The sequence below is a fragment of the Rhamphochromis sp. 'chilingali' genome (assembly GCF_963969265.1).
Source record: "Rhamphochromis sp. 'chilingali' genome assembly, chromosome: 4".
NCBI lineage: Eukaryota > Metazoa > Chordata > Actinopteri > Cichliformes > Cichlidae > Rhamphochromis > Rhamphochromis sp. 'chilingali'.
Genome location: NC_137948.1, coordinates 23,479,152 through 23,492,653, shown reverse-complemented (window position 1 = coordinate 23,492,653; position 13,502 = coordinate 23,479,152). Strand labels below are relative to the sequence as shown.

General features: G+C 39.3%; 2 protein-coding genes across 3 annotated transcripts; one reads left to right on the top strand and one right to left on the bottom strand.

The window, feature by feature from the left end:
• The first annotated feature begins 1,956 nt into the window (after window positions 1–1,956).
• LOC308395739 (extracellular superoxide dismutase [Cu-Zn]-like) lies at window positions 1,957–4,083 on the top strand. Its single transcript, XM_080880728.1, has 2 exons — window positions 1,957–2,060; window positions 2,607–4,083. The coding sequence occupies exons 1-2, from the start codon at window positions 2,047–2,049 to the stop codon at window positions 3,238–3,240; spliced, it is 648 nt and encodes a 215-aa protein (XP_080736854.1). The 5' UTR covers window positions 1,957–2,046; the 3' UTR covers window positions 3,241–4,083.
• An 84-nt stretch (window positions 4,084–4,167) lies between these two features.
• Window positions 4,168–12,968, bottom strand: LOC308395737 (coiled-coil domain-containing protein 149-like). Of its 2 annotated transcripts, XM_080880724.1 has the most exons (13): window positions 12,786–12,968; window positions 11,437–11,598; window positions 11,284–11,322; window positions 10,040–10,147; window positions 9,707–9,823; window positions 8,414–8,586; window positions 7,744–7,816; window positions 7,544–7,628; window positions 7,250–7,397; window positions 6,708–6,784; window positions 6,551–6,586; window positions 6,311–6,385; window positions 4,168–6,215 (listed from the first exon to the last, which is right to left on the bottom strand). In XM_080880724.1, the coding sequence occupies exons 1-13, from the start codon at window positions 12,834–12,836 to the stop codon at window positions 5,677–5,679; spliced, it is 1,683 nt and encodes a 560-aa protein (XP_080736850.1). In that variant the 5' UTR covers window positions 12,837–12,968; the 3' UTR covers window positions 4,168–5,676. The 2 variants fall into 2 exon arrangements, with proteins under 2 accessions (XP_080736850.1, XP_080736851.1); XM_080880725.1 differs by lacking the exon at window positions 6,551–6,586 and having other exon boundaries at window positions 4,173–6,215.
• Window positions 12,969–13,502: the final 534 nt, after the last annotated feature.

Below are 13,502 nucleotides of genomic sequence, written 5' to 3'. Positions count from 1 at the left end.
CAATGCTCTATATATAGTCATATAACCATATAATACTTTTTATTTTCTATTGGATTTCAAAGAAATTTGGCACATTAAAAATAAGCAAATAAAAACACGTTTTTTGCCCATTTGTTTGAGCTACTGGTCCTTAAACAATGAATTTGATAATCGTACCACACAGAAAATCAGGCACATCTATTTATTATTACGAAAACAGATGTTTTAGAAGTGGTGGTAGGGGCTTATAGTGTGTCACTGGGGGAAAATTCTAGGCCTAATCTATTACAGTTAACAAAATTATATATATATATTTTTTTAGTGTTCATATGGATGTAACGTTTTCAGTGGGAGAAACATTTTGTCACTCATCCACCGAAACCTTATAAACAGTACAGATTTACTTACCTGGATGATTGAGCATAGATCAAAAATATTTTTTATTCTACTTTAAAGTCATATGAAAGGTTTTCCCATGGGTTCTATAAAGTCCTAGTGTCATATATCACTGTGGAGGAATTATGGCCGACTCTGCAGAGTGCTTCATTTCATTGAGGTTTGCATTCATTGGTTCATGCACAGCTCTCGTAACGCCCCACCACACCTGTTGTATGCTCACCTTATTACTAAATTAGGCAGAGCACTCTGAATTGTATCAGGACATAAAGCACGGTCTTTACGTTGCTTTATTGAACACTGTCCATCTTACAACTAACCACTTAACGGGGCTTCCCTCGGACAACAACATCCGGTTCAAAGGTCATCACCTTAAGACATAGCCATATCAGTACATGACACACCGGCCATTGCAACACTACAATTCTTTACTTTGTCAGACATTCTGCTGTAGATTTGCAGGTCTCCTTGGATTCATTGTCCTGTTGCATGATCAGTTTTTTGGCTAAGATGGGCTCACATTTGACTACTGAATACTTTGGTATACAGAGGACTTTATGGTCAACTGACTGCAAGGTGCCCAGGCCCTGTGGCTGCAAACTACTGCAAATCATCACCCCTCATCACCCCTGAAGTGTTTGTGCTGATATGCTATGTTTGGTTTTCACCAAATGTGGCACTTTGCATTATTGCCTAACATCTCCACTCTGCTCCAATCTGTCCAAAGGACATTGTTCTACAGGAGTTGTGATTTGTTCAGCTTTGTAAACCTAAGTTGTGCTGTCATGGTTTTCCTGGAAAGAAGACACTTTGTCCTTGACACCCTTCCAAACAAGCCATACTTGTTCAGGCTTTTTCTATTTGTATTGCCATGAATGTAAACATTTAACATGCTAACTGCTCTTGTTTTATTTAGCTATTTATTCTTAATACATTTATGAACTTATGTATACATTTGCTGGGATATCCACTCCTGGGAAGACTGCGGCACCTGAATGCTCCAGACCAACAAACTGGCTTTTATGGAGGTGCTCACACTTTCTGACGATTGACTATCAAGTGTATTTGATTAGGAACATCTGGCTGCTCTTAATTCCTGTGGGAGCAGTAATAGATGTACTTAGTTTTTCATAGGACTCTGTGCTGCCCTTTCATTTTAAATAATAATAATAATAATAATAATAATAATAATAATAATGGGCACAAGTGCGACACAAGCAACATCAGGCTGACCCTGTCAGTTTGCGCCCTCTCCCAAATCACGGACAAACGTGGTTGGAGAACGTGGTACATTGAGCGTTAAGGTTTCTATGAATCGAGTTTACACAGACGTGATTATGCTCTTATCAGGCAAAACGTCCTGGGTTTGTTAAAATGACTCCGTGTGATACCACGTGAGAACAATAAAATATTTCATTTTCTGTTGTTACCCACAAACTGAACGGTAATGTAACGGGGTCGAATATTTCGAGATTTACTCATCAAATCATCAAAAGACTTGTCAAGTCCCTTGCTCCACCCTCGACAAACAGCAACGCCCATTTGTTCACAAGAGTTTATACAACATTGTTTGAAAACGCTTTGCATCCTCACCCTGCAGACTGCAGCGCTCGGCTTGTGAAAACCATTACGTTTAATTTACAGCCTTTTCTGCGCCTTTTACAGGTGACCATGCATCGATACGCGTAAGTGGACTTTGTTTGGCACTGTGTACTTAACTTTATTTGCATTCCTGCGACATTTAGTCTGTAGTTAACCACTTGTACTTTTGGGCGATGTTGTGTGCGCCTAAAAACATCGTCAGAAAAACATTAACTGAGAAGCTTTTGAGTGCCACTTTGTCCTCAGACTTAGAAACACTGAAGTTTTACATTAATGTAAATTAAAGTACACCTTATACCTAGATGCAGATGGAGATTGTAAATAAAAATTATGTAAAATTGTTCTATGATACAAGAGAGGCTCGTTTAAACCCTGTGTAGAGTTGAGTTTTAGCAGTTACATAACATGTTAGCGATAATAATTACATAATTATAGCTTCCCCAGTGTGGATTCTTAACAATAACAATATTTCTGAATGTACTGCTGTATTGTGAAATGCAATAGCAGGACGTTTTGTTTTTTTTTTACCAAGGTGAACAATCTAGATATTGCCTTAATTGGTCTATAGTCACTAATTGTCCTTCATGCCAGAGGGGTCTTGTCCTAATTTTTTTATAAATATCTTACAGGTCAGTGGGTATACTGGAAGCTGCTTTGTTGGTTTTGCTGGCAGGCTGTCAACAATGTGTCTTAGCATCCAGCGACACATTGGCTCCAGAGGTCTTGCAGAACAACGGCACCCTGTATGCAGTCTGCAAGGTGAGACCCAGCACCTCTCTCCCGGAGGACCTGCCCAAAGTGTACGGCCATGTGTTGTTCAAGCAGGATCATCCTCAGGAGAAAGTCAAGGTCCTTCTCCGGTTTAGTGGCTTCCCCAGAGACGGCAGTCCGGAGCCCAGAGCGGTGCACATCCATCAGTATGGAGACCTGAGCCGGGGATGTGACTCCACCGGTGGCCACTACAATCCATATGGTGTAAATCACCCTAACCACCCTGGAGACTTTGGAAACTTTGAGCCCCAGCAAGGGAAGATTAATACAATGCTAGAATCTGATGCAACACTGTTTGGAAGCCTGTCTGTGTTTGGGAGAGCAGTGGTGATTCATGAAAAGATAGACGACTTAGGGCGTGGTGGAGACGCTGGGAGCCTGCTGCATGGAAACGCAGGCCGAAGGCTCGCATGCTGTATTATTGGGGTTTCGTCCCCCAATCTCTGGAATATGAACTTTAAGCAGTACTCCAGGCGGCTGAGGAGGAATTAACCTACAGTAGTGTGCTATACTCTACTTCCAGTTTGATACCAAGAAAAAAATAACGAGGTGGTTAAACCCACATCCTGCCAAAATGCATAGTAGCTTCTTAGAAGTATTAGAAACATGCTTTAATAATTGTTCAAGAGTTTTCTTACTACAAATTAGCATAATTATGGTGTTCAATATTAGTAATGGTACAGTTGGTTGGTTGGAGTATCAACAAACCAAATATATGATTGGACTGCTTTTCCTTTGGCTCCATCATCAGATTCACCTCTCAGCTTATCCTGGTCCTTAAGTTGTGACCAAAATTATTGAAATAAATTTCAGTACCATCAGCCTCAGCTGTGCTGTCTTTGTAGCTCGAAGTTAGTTAGTCGTAGCTGTGGTCTTGTGTAAAAATAAATAAATACAGAATACATAAAAATGCATACAAATACAATGGTTTTTAAAGTCAAAAACAAAAGGTAATTTGTACAAATTTTCTAATAAAAAAAAAAAATAAGATCAAGATGTTAGTGTGTTATATTTCAGGAGGAGCTTCGAGAAATGACTCTTGTAATTATCAAATGTCTGTCAATAAATTAGGTCAGATAAAAGAAACAACCGAGACTGTCTTAATTTACACAGTAGCATGCTGTCGTATAGCATTTAACACATGGTGTGTTGATATCTGTGCATTCCTGTATTATCCTTTTGTGTTACACATTTCAATGTTTTTTTTCCTCGCTACCTAGCCTGACCCGTCTCCCCAATGTGATGTTTGTGTATTGTATGTACGGTCGGCAAGGTCTGTCATCTCGGTTGTGGGCAAAAGACCTGCAACTGACAAATAAAGGCTATCTCATCATCTCTCTCATCTCATATTTGAATGAATAAAAGGAATGAAATCTTTATTTCCAACATATAAGTAACAAATGTTAATAAATATTAAAAAATGGGTATGAAATAAAGAAGCCATTATATTAAATAAACTCCACAGACTGATCCCCCATAAAATACTGACCATTTCCTGTTCGAAAAGGAGTAGAAGGAAGCAAATGCTTTCCAATTCCTACTTCCTGTTTAAATCATATGTCTGTTTTTGGTTAGAGAGCATAATATATACCTGTATCTATAAATAAATGTACCTATACAACAATCTAAAAATATTTTTATATCTTTATGCACAGTATAACCATCATATCACCTCACAGTGTTCAACCCAAATATCCATGCAGAGTTTAATATTTAATACTCTGCTTCCATATACTGATTTATAAGTGTTTTTTTTTTCCATGTATAATTTCTTAAGACTGATTTATATTTGTGCACATTTTCAAAAAACTTCTCCATATTATTCCACAAATTCACTGCACAGGTTAATTTGAACCAGCTCTTCTTTGTTGTTCACCCTATTTTTTTCTTTTTTAGCTCTCCTCTCAGATCATAACCACATTTTTTATTATACTTTCTGATAACATATTGCTTGTTCTGTACATTATCTGACCGTTTCGTAATATTTGATGTGATGAGCACTACTAGAACATGTAGTCTCTGAATGTTAACCATTTGTTAGCTTTTACACATTGTTGACATATCACATCATCATACGGTCTCATGAACTCATAGCGTTGTCATATGCGGCTTTGCTGATTATACGCTGCGAATGTTAAGTAAAGCAGAAGGTCTGTTTGTGCTTGGTTCACGTTGGGCACATCGTATTTAGAACAAGCACACAGTGCTTCCTGTCATCTTTGTCAAATTGCTTTTATCCTCGTGGTGACTGAATTAAATCATGCCAGGGCTGAATTCTTGACAGTAAGGAGCCGGTTCATGACCTAACAAAGGTCATTTAAAAGATCATCATTAACTCCTTTTTATTATGTGATTTAATAAGGAAAAGAATTCATACGCCTAAAGCAGACAACTCTGTAAATGTTACCTTCAAAAAGCAGAAAGAAACCTTTAAGTATAACACATACAGCACTGATGCATGCATCTTTTCTGGTGTTAATAAAGAGAAATCACTGTTTTGCCACATTAGATATGCAGACTACATGAAACGTGCGAGTGAATGAATGAACGTTTTAAAACTCTCAGAGAAACTCTCACAGGAGCGAATATTGTTACTCCTGCGAGTATGGTTTGGGGATGACGAATCACCGGTGTCCAGTTACTTTAGGTCACATTGACATCAGTTCAAAAGGTGGTGCAGAACTCAGACAATGCACCGAGTGAAAGCAGAGATACAATAGAGCATCTGAAGAGTATCGTTAATACTCTTCAGTTTGGTAGGAGTCACTGTTGATTCATTCACACTCATCTGAAATCTAATATGCTGTTTTCCAAAGATTCGTTTATCAGTTTTTTTGATTTTTGAATTATTTAAAAAATAATTAAAGAGCTTTATGGATTTTGTAAATACTTTAATTAGTTTTGGTTTTTTCCTAATGCTGTGCGACATCACAACTCCTCCTGACTACTGCAAACATCCGCGGTAGTCAGGACGTCCTCCTGCTGCTCTTCGGAGGCTGCAGTAGACACAGTAGTAGATGATGTAACGTGACTATTTCTCTCTATTACATTACACTCTGTTTCAACACTTTCCCCCCCTACAGTGCATTCATCTGACTCCTCCTCTCCTCCAGCTGTTGGGACTGAGTTCTCTGAGAGTTGCTGTGAGTGGCCGGGGTCTGAGGGATCAGGTCTGTTCAAGTATTTCACATCAGCACTGGAGTCACTCAGACCCTCTTCTGTTGCAAACCTGGTAAAAACTGCAGTGCTTTGTGATTGGCCACTTTCCTGGCACTCCTCACTAGCTGGCATTTCTGTTTGAGGCCTTGAGGACTCTTGCTCATCCAACTGTGGTGAGCAGTTTTGGTTCGAGGCCTCGACACACGATGATGGTGTTGGTGCGTCATCTTGAAAATCTGACGCAGCTGGTGTTACACTGTCTTCTGGAGAGCTCTCGTGCTCAGCTGGTTTGTTTGACCTTTTGTCACCTTTAAGAACAAATCAGAAAAATAACATTCAAGAAATGCAGCTCCTATTTTAACTGCTGTTGACCAAGAGAGGAATAACTCCACTGAATAATCACCGTTCTGTCCCGGAGAATCAGATGGATCGGTCGAATCCACTAGCTGCGTGTTCAGGATGATGGCGTCTCTTCCCCCTGTTATCACAAAACAGTCAAAGTAAGCTTTCAGAAAAGTGGTTCACATAAACAGCTACTTAAAAAAGGTTGGATTAGATAGCGATAAGAAGTGTTGGTGGATATGAGAAGAAGATTAAGTTGAGCGTTTATGACGTAGATGACATCGTTTTTGGAGAAACATACTTCCGCATATTCCCAGAGACACATTATAAGTCAGGCCTCCAGGTTGCAAGAAGCAAAAGGGCAGAAAAAGGAAGAGGAATTATTGTAAAAACAGTATTCTTAGCACAGGTTAGAGTGATATGCACATGTCTCAGTATATTGAGACAATTATAATAACCTGGAAGGCTCCATAATCCGGACATCTCCAGTGTTTTTAGTTTCTTCTCCAGCTCGGCTACTCGATTTCCAAGAATCCTAATGGGGGAAAAAAAAAAGGATATGCAGTTGACCCATCATTACATCAAGAAGTGAAGTGGCTAAAAATCTACAGCTGGGGTGTCAAATAAAAGGCCTAGGGGGCAGAATCAGCCTGGCAGTCTTGGAAAATGTGAAGGAGGGCATACATTATGAACTATTAACTTCATTTTCATAAATTTTGCAGGCTTTATTAATAGCAAAGACTCCAAGGCCATTTATACTAAGAACAAAACAAAAAGTTTTCTGTGACTTAACAAAAATGTTCTGCAGAACAGTCTGGGCAACGGCACACCAGAGCTTTTTCTGTAATTTTACACATTTATTTCTTACAATTTAAGTCCACCAACTCATGCTAACAGATTTCTTTCATTTACTACAGGAGCATTTATTTATAATGCAGTTTGACACCCGTGATCTATGGAGCACATAATAAGAGTGCGAGTGAAGTCTGAATTTTAGTACTTGTTGATTTGGCGCTGGTGCTGAATCACCATGTTTTTCTCGTGGATGGTTTCCAGCAGGGCTGTGGCGAGAGATTTGAGGTCTGAGATGGACTGAGGAGTCACCGGCAAACTGCAGCCGTTTTCTTCAGACAGCAGCAGTTCCTTCACTGCAAGCACGTCACGAGCCACGGTTAAAAGAAACAGCAGTCATCATTTCCCACGAGACACTGAATAAAACTGAACTCACACATTTAAAGGGTAATATGTGCATAATAGAAAGTGTAGATGTTTGAACTAGCATGATTCCTCTGACCTTGTTTAGCAGAAAGCACCCCAGTCAGAGCACTGCTGTTGGGCTTTCCACTGATTTTAGAGGTCTTCCTACACTCCAGGGCACTCTGACATCAGCAGGAAACAGTTTGGAGAAAAGAAAGAGTTTAAAAAAAAAAAAAAAAAAAAAAAGGATAACATACAATAAATATATATGAAATTACAGAAAAAAACTACAACTACCTTGTACTTCAGCAGATTTGTCTTGAGCAAGTTGACCTCTTCTTGAAGTTGATTAAGTCGCTCATGCAAATACCTGAAATGTCAGAAACCACAAATGCTGTTCAGTTTAACCTGTTTCAACAGTAGAGAAGAATTTCTCAGTAAATCTTTATCTAAATTCTGTATATATAGATCAAGCACAGCATTATGACCCCATTTGTCCCTAGACTCATTATTTGTCCAGCACAACCCACAGATGCTTGATTGGATTGAGATCTGGGGGAATATGGAGACCAAGTCAACACTTTAAACTTGTTGTTGTGATCCTCAAACCATTCCTGAACTATTTTTGCTTTTGTGTCAGGGTGCATCATCCTGGTGAAAGAGGCCAGAGCCTGAACTATCCTTATGCTTGCGTATTTTTCCTACTTCCAACACATCAACTCTGTGGACAAAATGTTCACTTGCTTTCTAATACGTCCCACTCACTAACAGGTACCACGATGAAGAGATAATTAGTCTTGTTCAGTTGATCTGTCAGTGGTCATAATGTTATGTCTGATCAGTGTATGTAACTATATATTGCAAGACAGCACGTGTACATGAATAGACTTTTGAAAATCACTGCTTCAACATGCCAGCCAATCACAGAGGTACTACTTAAAATGATCTTTTTAAAAGAGCAACAAACCTGTTCTCCATGCAGAGCGCGTCGATGTCTAAGATGCGGACATCATCATTCCCTACAATGTGGTTCATCTCCACATTGAGACGATGAGCCTTCTGTTGAAACACGTCCCGCTCTGCTCGAACATCCTGCAGCTCATCCGTGAGCGACTTCACGCTGTTCTCCAGCACCTCGTTCTGCACCCAAACAAGATTCAAGATGTAGGACAATTTTATCTAGCAATACAAGTCTCTTCTTGTCAAATATATATCATCTTCTCATTAAAAGTGGAACTAACTAATGCGAGGACCTCCTTGAAACTCCAAATTTTATTACCGGTATTATTTCCTGAAATTAATCCATTGTTGAGGGATTTGACGTACTCAAAAAACAAATTAAACTTTGAACAACCAGCAGAATTGCTTAAAGTTGATGACACTTGTGGCTATGCATAAAAGCTTTACTAGCACCCCGTTCCTGCATTTTTGTGTTCTCTTTTCCCCCCCATTTACAGTTGTACACTAAATAATGCCGATCCTTCAGAATCAAACTGGCTTTTTATTTGGTCAGTTTAATCAAAATGCTAAATAATGTGAATTTTGATATTTTGTCAGCCATTTCATCTATAACTCAGACGAACATCATCGGATCTCCCCCAAGCTTTACGTTATTGCTAAGAGAAGAGGTCTGCAAGCAAATATTCGGTTATAATCCTAGCGCCACCTTCCACCTTCTGGCAACAGGAAATCTGACCTAAGGGACAGATTCAATCCAATTTGGATGAAATGTACATGTTGTGCTTGACATATATTTACATCTATCTAAAGTATAATTACTGGTTGACAGAAAGGGATATGCAACCTCGCTGCACAGCATCTAATAAGTGTCACAGCTTAAAGAAATCTAATTGCCACCAGTGTTAGCAGCTTTAATATTCACCTACATTTAAAGAAAACTGCTAATCGCTTCCATTTTTTTCCTGCACAACACTTTTATTTCTCATGTGATATTTTAAACTATCATACTTTTTAAATCATATTCATCTGATACTGATATGGTGACCTTGTGACAGCTAAGGGTGAAAACACTGGGTTTGCTGAAATGGAAATAGGGTTCATGTGGTTGCTTTTAAAATAAATTAAAAAAAATACTTACAAATAAAATATAAATAAATATAAACTTTCTTTTTCTAATGCAAGAACCAATTAGAACTATTAAATGGAAGTATATAATGTATATAATAAATGTAAATCATAAAAAAGTGAACCATTATGTGAATATCAGCTGAATAGTCAAAATCAAGCAGGGGGCTCTCACCTGCTCTCTCGCCCTTTCTAACTGTTTGACCAGATCTTCTCGCTCATGCGCGGGAAAGTGTCGGGCGCCGACCTCTTCATCTCCCAGCCTCTGTTTGGTGATGGTCATCCGTAGAAGCTGTGATAGCACAAAGTAAGAAAAGTCTCAACTAAGCTACAATTATACACCTTTGGTGTGTTTGTACAGTACAATTTGAAACCTGTCCTTAAAATAAACAAGGCTCATCCACTTGATCGTTACTTAGACTGACAAATAAGTGTACAAAGGTATGTTGGAAATGTATTTATGAATAATGAGAGGCAAAGATTCAGCAAATATACATTAGAAACATACCTTGTTATCACCCTGAGCTTCCAGTAGTCGCTGTTTCAGCTCCTTCACCTCCTCGGACAGATGAGAGTTTCGCTCTCTGGAGTCTGTCAGTAGCTGGGCTAAATTCACCTGATCATGAAGTAAATACAGAGACATGTTAGCCCCATTTGTCAAGTTGGTTTGTGAATATATATATATATAGAATAGAAGTCTTCCAGGTACAGCGCCCGACAGATAATGTACTTGAAAAAAATGAGCTTCTATCATTCCAATTTGAAACATTAGGTTCAAACAAGCAAACGTAAAATTCTTTAAAAAAAAGAAAAGAAAAGAAAGAAATTGTGGTTAAATATGTTTCCCAAATCTTTTTCTTCTTCTGTGTGATCTTTGAGAGAAAACAGGTTAAATTCTTTTAAGGTTTTATTTTCTTGTTCTTCTTGTTTTTTCAGTTTTTATTGTTGATCTTAAGCACACTGAGTTTGAATGTAAACAAATGCATCATAAAAATAAAATCGTCATTACATTTTATTTTTTTTTTAAATCTGTGATTCATTCAGTGGTGACTTTGTTACTGTGTCATTAACCAACAGTTTTATATCAGAGAGCAACTTGTGAGAACATTGTGTGTGTCATGCTATGACACATTATGATAAGTAGTACACACCCATGCTACAGCACTGTTTAGGCCGTTCATGCTGTTGACTGTGAAATGAAAATGATACCATCCCATTAGATGGTGCTGTACTGTAGGCGCATAAACACTAAAACTGGGTGATTTGAGCTTGTTGCTAAGTGGTTTCTAGGTAACGCGATAAATATATAATACAAAACTCAACTTTTGTTGATATAAATCAGACGTTACCATCGTAAAAATAAAACGATACAATGACTTTATAAAGTTTTAGAGGAACATAGATAAAAATGGATCATTTTAGGATGTTGGCACTTCATGCTAAGAAGCATGATGAGATCTTAACATCAGATACGGATAAGAAGTTTGTGGACAAATAGACAGGCAAAGATCTGATGTATTATTCTAAGATAAAGCTGCTGTAATTGTCAAACAAAGAGCGCCGTAGAGATGTTAATAGTTAGGAGTAAATATTAGTAGTAAAGTGTTAAGCATCCCATCCAAAGAGATCTCCAACTTGTGACCACATTACTGACTTTGCTGAAAGTCTCCAGCATCACTGTGAAATGCCAGTGTATCAAAGTACAGTTAAGACAGTTCTGCGTGCAGTGATTAGCATTTTTAAATCTCTTACTTGATTCCTTTTCTCTGGAGGCAGAGAAGGATCTCCATCCTGTCAGTGACACAAAGACAAAGGAAGTTGTCATTAGATGCCACAAAGTTTAATAGCAGTAGTTTTTATCCTCTGCTCTGATGCAGCTTTTAAAACGGAGTCAGATCAGCTTACAATGAGCTCTCTGTACTTCTTCTTGAGTCCCTGGTGTCGCTCACGGAGCTGGTTGGCCATCAGTTCGTACTGATCCCTCTCCTGCTGACAGGTGTCCAGCTCTTTAGACAGAATCAGAAGAGCTTCTTTCTTACTCTCCAACTTCCGCTTACAAACCAGGAACTGCAGAGAAAGCAAGGTTTTGAGGAAAAACAAAAGCTTCTGGCATGTAGTCAATATAACGTTATTTGATTATTTGAGGGCTAAAGAGTTCTCTGGTCATCATTAAAGACCAAATGCACTGTGAAACATGTAAAAGAAAAACAAACAAACAAAACAACCCACATATATACACTACTATAGTGGCACAAAAACGTTTTCTGATGGTAAAAAAAATACCAACGGTTTGCGTTGCAGCTCCTTGTTATTTTAACTGCTTGTCCATCTAATGTATTGGTTAAACATTTTCAAAAGCAGAAGAGCATCTCTGAATGCACAATACATGAGATCTTGAAGCAGATGGGCTACAGCCACAGAAGACCACACAGGGTGCTACTCCTGTCAACTATGAACAGGAAACCGAGGCTACAATGCCCTCTGACCCTTTGTGAAAACTAGTTTCTTGAGCAGGGGTTCACAAATGGCCTCCACATTCACCGGATTTAAGTCAAATAGAGAGAGATGGTGGGACAGGAGCTTTACATCATGGATGTGTGATGCTAGCATGTAAATATGGACCAAAATGTTTCCAGTACTCTGTCGAATTAATGTCATGAAGAATTAAGGCACTTCTGAAAGGAAAGGGGTTCAACCCAGTGCAGGGTGTATCTAATAAAGTGGCTAATGAGTGTATGTCTGCAAAGTATTGCACAACCAAAGCTGTGGACAAAAATAGTAGCATGAAGCATAGACTAGGATAAAACTACTCCAGTAGCTTAAATGCAAAGCAGTTCAACACTGACTGCACTCAAGTGAAATACTCGAGCAAACGCGTTGATATGCAGCCATCTGAACGTGTTTCTTCATTAAAGCTGCAACTCGCAGTGTGGTGCAAGTCAGTAACTTTTCAAGGCAACGGGCTCAGCAGGCACAAGGAAACTCAAATCGTCTTCCTCATACATGTGCAGTCCTTGCAGGTAAGAGAAACCACAGCAGCTGAGATTTAATCCCGTGAGCTCGGATTAATTTGGACACAAGTGTTTCAGTGGATCCGAACAAGCGACAGCAGACAGAACTAAAACAGTGAAACGATCATGTACGCCACAGTATTTTAGCCGGTCAGGACACCTGTCCCACAATTATTGTGCGTCAGTGAAGGTTTTTTACGCTCTTTCCTCATTCTCGTCCTTTCTGCGTCTTCGCAGTCTCACCTCACTGACCAGCCCCTGCCAGTCACTTTCGCTCCTCCCGGACGGATCCATCGCGTCCTGCGGCGGAACAAAGGTTACCCAAGCACAGTGAGTTTCACAGAAGCATCACCCCTCTGCATCTGCAGAAATCAGAGTCAAACCCGATTAAAGCGATCGAGAAACGCGATTTGCATCACTTCCGTCCGTCTCGACGTCAGAAAAGCGTCACGTCGCATTTACAGAACCTCGTAAAACAGAAAGAGACTAAAACAAAATAACCAAAACGGAACGAGATGCCTAACAGCTGAGCTGTTGTGTGTGTTTATTATAGTAATCACCCCTACACAAGTAAGAGAGCGTGACAAATGATGTATTAGGCCAGGGGTGGGCAATTCCAGGCCCCGAGGGCCGGTGTCCCTGCAGGTTTTAGATGTGTCCTCGAACCAACACAGCTGATTTAAATGGCTAAATTAGCTCCTCAACATGTCCTGAAGTTCTCCAGAGGCCTGGAAACGAACTAATCATGTGATTCAGGTGAGTTGACCCAAGGTGAGATCTGAAACCTGCAGGACACCGGCCCTCGGGACCTGGAATTGCCCACCCCTGTATTAGGCAATAAATGTCCCTCTATTTGTAAAATAGTCAATAAGAATTGGGGTAAAAATACTTGTTTCTCTGTTTTGTTTGTTTGTTTTTTATTGCTTAACTAGTGCCAAATCATGAAAATAAGATGGTTTA